This window comes from Xiphias gladius, chromosome 8, assembly GCF_016859285.1.
Source record: "Xiphias gladius isolate SHS-SW01 ecotype Sanya breed wild chromosome 8, ASM1685928v1, whole genome shotgun sequence".
Lineage (NCBI taxonomy): Eukaryota > Metazoa > Chordata > Actinopteri > Istiophoriformes > Xiphiidae > Xiphias > Xiphias gladius.
The window spans coordinates 9,341,050-9,349,050 of NC_053407.1; the positions used below are offsets into that span (position 1 = coordinate 9,341,050).

Here is an 8,001-nt window from a genome sequence, read left to right on the forward strand (position 1 = left end):
CTGGTGACAGAAACTGCTCAAATTTCATTGATCAGAGTGACATGATCAGCAAGATGCCTTATAAATATCAAATAAGTTTGATACTTATTACTTTGCTCAGTTTTGGCACGTGGGAACAGCAGGTGCCACCCTTCTCACACTTGCGTGGCAATGACCCTGCCAAATGTGTCTTCTGGGACATGACTTAAACCAGACCTGTTGTAAAAAAAATGGCTGCTATAACTCAAATGGACCATGACTTTCAAATTTAAGGTTAAACCTAGACCAAAGTTTTTTTATTGAAACAGTTGAATACATCATCATATTCATCACAAAAAAACTCTATTGAACAAACAAAAAGAGACCCTCCAGTATACAGTGAAGCAGCAAAGCAGAAGTTTAACTGGTTTCTCTAGATGTCTCTAGAGAAACAAGATGTCAACGATGGCAAAGGCTCTCCTTAGCAGAAACCATTTTTGTAAACTTGTATGGGACAAGCAAAATTCTATTCAATTCAAAAGGAACTTAAGAGTATAAACTGAACAATGCGTTTGCCACTGTCAGAAGATTTGATTTAGGGCGGCTTTCAAACCAACATCTGCAGTATGGCGAAGTGCTGTGTTTGTAATTTTGGTTAAAAAAAAAGAAAAAAAAAGAAATGCAAACCACAGGCCAAGTTTGAAGGCTTATAAATTTCTCACATCTCTTAGCTGATCACTAGTTTAATAATGAACATCTCCAAAGAGGAGCTCACAATGTAGATGATGACAAGCAGATGATGAAGATACATGGAATAAATGCATGACGATGTGCCCAACATATGACAGGGACAATGGTTCTTGGCGTGAAGGGCTATGTCTAGCAATAAAAGGGCACATCGTTGAGGATCCAGCAACAGAGGTCTGTAGCGTCTGTTGGCTGTGGGATTTCAGGCATCATACATAAATAGCCAAGAAATCAAGCACACGGCACAGAGATAGAAAGCCAGGCAAGGAGGACAGCCATGTTGACCCCAGGCCTCTTTCCTGTAGATCACCTTCTCGCTCTTCCATACTGATGTCTTTTCGCTTACTCACTCTCCATCTCTAGGACATTTTTCTCCACTTCCCTTCTTTCCCCTTCCCTCCCACTTATTCTCTCTTTCCTCTCCATCTCACCCACTCAACTCTCTTGTCCACACACATGCACACACACAGCTTTCCCAGCTCCCTGCCTACAGCCTGAGTGGAAACCGGCGACAGTGAAGTGTATCAGCCCAGGAACAATGTGCAGAGGGCTGTTTTGTAAAGCCAGCCAAGGAGATTGGGGGGAGACTCCATTATCAATACCAAGCACCGTAGAAAGAAAAGAGCTGACCCAACGGTATCACAGCAGCACTGTCGGACTGGATCACTGAGTTTGACAATGTCCACCCTGGTAGCAGTTTCACAGGGTACAAAACATTGTGGTCTCCAATGTGGTATTCATTACAAAAGTTTCTTTTATGAGAAAAAGAAACAGGTGTCAGTCAGTCTGTAGCCTTGGCCATCCTGAGTTTTCCTTACATGTTACACCTTCCCTGAATCTCAAAGACAATCCACCTAACTAGTGCTTAATGTTTTCATTGTGATGAAATAGGCAAACAGAACCCAGACTGATCACTCTTAACAATTGAGCTCCTCAAAAAATTAATGCTGTGGAAGTATCCCTTCTTACGAATCTCCCAAAGCTGACACCAGAAGGATAAACCAGAAGTGATGTTCAACAAGGAAACACACAGAAATACTGTGATATGCAGAGTTGGTTGAGGCCCTCAGCGGCCACAACATCAACCTCTGCTGTGTATAATGTAGGGGCAAAGTGGCAAAGTCTGACACAGGTCGACAGCAGCCAATAAAAGACACTGTGTCCACAAAGAAGGACTGATGGTATGTCAGGCAATGTTGACACTAAAGCCCAGACCAGAGTGAAATCATTCGACACCCCCCACTCTGTCATGACCAATGACAGCCACTTCCTGCCCCCTTCCCCAACCCCTGATGCTAGGGTAATTTAACCTTTACATCCAGAGACAGGATTGCGACTGGAGCTGAATGACATCACCCAACTATTCTCACACAAACACAGCAAAAAGTATCTCAGAGGAAGACAAAAGATAGTTAACTTCAAGTTTAAAGGATTTACATTAAACTTGACTATACACGCCAAGACAAAGGCAAAGTAACTGAGAGTCAGCCAAAGTGCTTGACTCGTGACAGTGCCCAGGCCAGCTTGTCTTGTTGCTGGTATGTGGCATTAAGCAAAACAAACATGTCTGCATGACAGTTTCCTTTTATTTCTACAACACAAAGTCCTCAGAAAGTAAACACGTTGGATCCAAATGTCCAGACTCTGGAAAAAGCCACTGCTGACTTCTGTTTTACATCATTGGAGTACCAGGGGTCAGTTTGGCTATTTAAGTTTGCTGCAAGACAACGAAAACTGTACTAATTGGACAAGGAAGTTTCAGCTGATTCCTTTTATATCATTATATCCAAAGTGTAGTGACTTTTGGGAAGTTTTCCTGTTTGTAATCAGCAGTGCAAAAGACAGAGGATCTGGTTAAGTTCGTGTGCATGGCCTAATTTTTATAACTTTGTAACACTGGCATCCGTCGAAAGGCCAGCTTTAAGCAAAAAAATAGAAAGGTGCAAACAGGTGTAAACGCAGAGCTCCAAGCAGACTGCACTCTTGTGTTTCTGAATTAAACTCTGCCAGCTGGTTCTAAATACACACCGGAAAAAAACGTGTATTACCTGTAAATGTATATTCCGTTCTTTGCTATGGTAATTTGCTTTTCATGGCACCTGGGAAGGTAGCCGCTCTATAACTTGGCCTTTTCAACATATTATACAATCTTGTGTGAAAGACCAAATAGCCATCTTTAGGCCACACTGAGAGGCACAAAAAGCCCTATGGCACTACACCACAAGTGACAGAATTGGGCATACTATAAATAAGAGCTAAACTTTGACTGAGTTCCTATTTAGGTTATTAGTGGAACAAAAGCTTCCATATAATCACAGCCACTTTAAATTTAGTCAGATTAAGACTTAATGTTATAAAAAGACCTTGGATTTGTACACTACAAATGAAGAAAACAACCTGCTACATACAACACAAAAATACATAGGAGAGAAAGTTTTTTTTGCATTTACACACTGCATAGCCATTCATCACACATGCAAAAATACTTCTTAGTTTGAGAATTTATTACTAGTACATTTCAAATCAAAACTATTATTGAAAGACACACACTAGTTTGTTACATTGTCACTTTTGCTATTAAATATCAGTAACTTTGTCAAGAGCTGAACTTGAGTAGCAAAAGTGATACCAAAAAACAAATTCTATGTTTTGAGTATCAAACACACTGTGTAAGCTTAAAAAATGTTTGTGCTTTCACACGATTGCAGTTCTGGTCAGTTATAATGGATTGTAATGTTGTTTTCACTGCATAAAAAAGCATGCAATCCAAATGCTTGGTAGTTTTCACTAACTCATATGTTCATGAAAATATGGTTACTTTTCAAGCCCACAGAGAGTCTCAAAAAGACATTTTGCATGAATCATTGACAACCGAGATGGACTCAGTATCATGTGCTGCTATTCTAGTTTTCCCCACCCAAAACAGTTTCATGTAAAGTGGATGTTTCAGCATTGACTCTTTGTTCAGCAGACACAATATTGCTTAATGTCCCTTAAATATAACATGTACTTTCCACTTTAATCAAAGGCCTAAAGCAGGACACCTCTGTTACCCTTTACTATCTAGCCATTATTACAACTGCAGCTGAAGATAATTACATGGAAAACCAGAGGGTTTATGACCCTGAACATTGGTGCATCTGATTAAGATATCAAAGTATAAGATTACGACATCTATCTCAATATTTCCTTGAAATCCAGCTGAAGGGGTGTATTCACACATGTGACATGCTTATTGATGCGGTTAAAGACGCATACATACATTGCAATTGGTAGCAGCAGAACGACCTTGTGAAAAACTAAACAGCTAAAATAATACTTGGCCTACAGAAACATTTGTCAAGTTTTTAAAAAAAAAAAACAGTTAGCTCAACTTATCAATTCTTCGCAGCTGGATAAGCTTCAACAATACTAAATATTTTGCGTAAATCCAAACCCATTCTAACGAGTGAAGCAACAGCACAAGACCCTCAACTTTCATGGAAAACAGGCGCAATGCGATCCCCCATCTGCCTTGCACCTCGTTTAATAACAAAGCAATGCCTCCATGTGTTTCTCTCGCGAAGGGGGTGGGGATGAATGAGTGATGGAGGCTGTTGATGTGTGATGTTGACCATAACAATTTCTTTAAAGTGCAATGATTCTTTCGAAGGATTTATTAATCTCCATTATATCTGATGTAACACTTGAATAGATATATAATGAAATTAGATGTACTGTAAACTCGGAATACATTTCAAAGAGCAAAGGGGTCGAGTGATAAAGTTGAATTATGAAACTGTAGTGTAATAAATTCCATATGTTTAGAGATAGAACGAAGCCCGGAGGACGATTTTTCCTCTAGAACTTCTTGTAGCTACCTCGTGACGGAAACAAACGTGAAACCATAGCTTCTTGCAGCAACATGGGACTTCGGCGAGCAAACAATGCCTGAACAGCATCTGCGTCCCTATGGCTACCCAAGCCAGATGGCTTGCAACTCCAAGACAATAAACTCGAACCTCATGCCACGAACGTAACTTTATCTGACAGAAAAAGAAACAAAAATACAGTAGCATAATATATTCAGTAAGACCAGTCCACAGTTTGAGTTAGTGCGGGACTTTTCGCTCTATAAACAAATTTCTACAGTCGCATAACTATATCTAAATGATGTTACCATTTAAATATTCACAAGTTCCTCATATTTTTGTAATCACCCCCCAAGCATATCCTTATTATGTCATCTCATTTGACTTTTTGTTTAAATGACCAGAACTAATGTAGCTCTTCAACATAAACATGAGGCTCTGGCCAAATGAAAACAAACGAGTGGCACATGCTTCTTTTCCACGAACAAGTCTATCTAACGTTACTCAGGGACACTCGAGCATCCTTAGATACTGAACAACTCGGAACATCACTATGAACAACGGACCATAAAACTATATCATGAATGCTCTACTCAGCTGACGCCTCTTGTGACTTCTTTCAACTCTGAGGACCAGCAATTAGCTGTTAAAGCTAGCTTTTAGCTGTGCTAACGAGCTGGCTAGCTCGTTACCTAAACGGATTGCCTTAGTAACGTATGATAAATTCAGAGAACACTGCTAATCTGGTTAACCAAATAGCAAAATTAGTTGCGCTCTACACACCACGCACACAAAAAAGCTGACACAAACAACTTTTCATTTCCGTAAATAAAAACATTCATGTTATTAAAAGAAACCACACTTCTAATTTACCTCTATTTCAAAGTCTGGAAGGTTGAACGCTGTCCTGAACAGCGAGCAGAAGTGGGCTATGGCGGGGACTTCCCACCATGACTGGATCTCTTCCAAAGAAACTGTACATCCCTGGGACATTTTCGGACTGGAGAAATTGTTTGACGTTTGTTTCTCACATTAGAAAGAAGTTTCTTCACCGACTTATAATGTCTTCGCAACATTACAAATACGACAAAACTTGCTGCTGCCGTCCTGTCAAGACAGTTGCCATTGCGACCCAGGGAGCGCTCCAATCTGTTTCAATCAGTCTCACCGGAGCTGAACAGATGGGGAGGGAGATACCACAGCACGACGAGGAAGGGGGAGCGATTACTTAGCTCTATATCTTAAACTGTTTGTGAGCAGAAGAAGACCTTATACTCTTGAGCCTGTTTATCTCTTATGAAATTAAATTGCAAATGTCAAACCTGTTTGAAATTTGGTTTGTTTGTTCGTTACAGTAAAAAATCTGTAGTCAGCAGCACCCCGCCGGGTTGATAGTGCAGTGGCCGTTTAAAGGGAATGCTTGTGAATGGCAAATGAATAAACAGCTAAAATGTTGAACCAGGTGTGAGTCAGATAACTTGTTTTAAGTTACATCAGTGTGCTCTTCCTGTTTGACTGATTTTAGTTTTCATCGTTCGTCATATTTTGCTATGTTTTCGTTAAGTTTACATTGTTGATCTTTTTTTTTTCTTTTTAAAAAAACACCCGTTTGATGTACTTACAACAACAGTTTACAAACAATCCTAAATCCTAAAGGCTAGTTCAGCTGATCATTGTTGGGTACAGTAACTTACCAGGTACATTTTGATTTTGTAAACAACATCTCGGTGGAAGTTTTACACTACACACGGGCTCCCCCCATCGCAATATGTGAGAAGTGCATGCTATTAGACAGCGGTGGTGCTCAGTGACAGCGTTGTCCTGTGGGTTTACAATCCTTCCTGTGCAAATACAGGAATTAAAATCCATAAGTTAAAGACCATTCAGGGGGGCCCTAGAAGTTGTAGTTTCATTACACTACACAATATTTGCTGAGTCCTACCTAATAGTTGTGTAAAATGTGTAATGTTTGCCCTGAGGGTGGCGCTAGAGGGAAGGCAATGGTCTCATTACAATCGCAAGCTTTCAGTGGCAGGAAACTACATAATTAGATTTATGATAGATTTAGGTTTATGATACTGTATGTATGTAATATATACACACATATGCATAATATACATAGAGTATATATTATACTGTACTGTATATATTATTAAATAAGAACTGAGTAACTTCAATGGCAAGCACTAAACTGGAGACAACTGAACTTGGATCAAAGCTGTTTCTATGGTAACAGTTACTAGCCCCGTGAGTAAAGGTAGGTTTGAATTAAAGCACAGACGAACTGTATTGTGTAGACTTTAGAGCTTTAAAAGGTCAAGGTTCAAAAAAATCAATGAACTGCTGCTTTTATTTCTCCTCATTACCTGTGTATTACAGATGGGTCACAAATAAATGGAAAAAACTTTATAAGTTGTCCTAGTAAACTGTTGAGCCACCACAAGCAGAACAGCTTCATTGCGCCTTGGCATATATTCTACAAGTCTCTGAACTCCAATGGAGTGATGAACACCACCCTTCCAAAGATAATCCCCTCATTTGTTGTTTTGGTGATGGTGGTGGAGAGCGCTGTCTACCTGGTTGGTCAAAAAACTTCTATGGGTATTCACTTGGATTGAGATGTGGTAACCAAACACCAAGGTTTCTATAGTGGATTTGATTGCACGATAGTAGTGCAAGAGGAGGGGGTCATGGGTTTCACGAAGGGTTCAATGGAAACCCTGAATATCCACACAAAATATCATGACTTTCTTAGATATTTTGCTTTAGACTGAACTCTTGGACAGAGCAACTGACCAGCCAACATTGCCAACCTCAGGTCCTGTTGCTAATGGGGTTAAACAGTGGGTGAACTGACTTTAGTTTGGTTACATTTGCAATACATCCCATGTGTAATGAAGGCCTGGGAATACACAGATTTTCATTCAAACTGAAGACTATTCTACATGACTTTGCTTACATGTTAGTCCCACTAATCTGGATGAACCTTTGACAATCAGTGAAATAAATAACCTGTTGTAGATATAAGGTGACAGCAACTGTCAGTGGGGAAGGGCATTGGTGGTCAGCCATCACAGTACTGTCAGTGTAGCGACAGCTCACTCTCTGGGTCATCAGTCCCAGGGTATTGATCTTGCTAGGCAACAGAGTAATCCAGTATCTCCTCAGAGTAAAACTGAGTGATTTAGATTAGATAAAACTCAAAGTACTGAGTTTCAAACCATCAACAGTGAGCTGGGAGTGAATTCTGGGATTCAGGGAGGCCATTAAGAGTGTACTGTATCTTTAAATATAAGCTTCTCTTAACCCTGTTTTGCAACTTTATCAAGAAGGCATCCTATGGTATGTAATTATTGATTCATCAATTTGATTACTTCTGTTAATTCTCATTAAGGATCTTGAAGTTTATTTTATTATAAGTCACTGTAACGCTGACAATGTTGGT

The 8,001-nt window shown here is 39.8% G+C and overlaps 1 protein-coding gene across 1 annotated transcript in view; it reads right to left on the reverse strand.

The window, feature by feature from the left end:
- LOC120792849 (cat eye syndrome critical region protein 2) overlaps positions 1-5,694 on the reverse strand; it is a 34,618-nt gene extending 28,924 nt beyond the window's left edge. The window contains exon 1 of the mRNA XM_040132229.1: positions 5,430-5,694. Within this exon, the coding sequence (XP_039988163.1) occupies positions 5,430-5,549 (120 nt within the window). The 5' untranslated portion in view covers positions 5,550-5,694. The remainder of the gene's footprint in view (positions 1-5,429) is intronic.
- Positions 5,695-8,001: the final 2,307 nt, after the last annotated feature.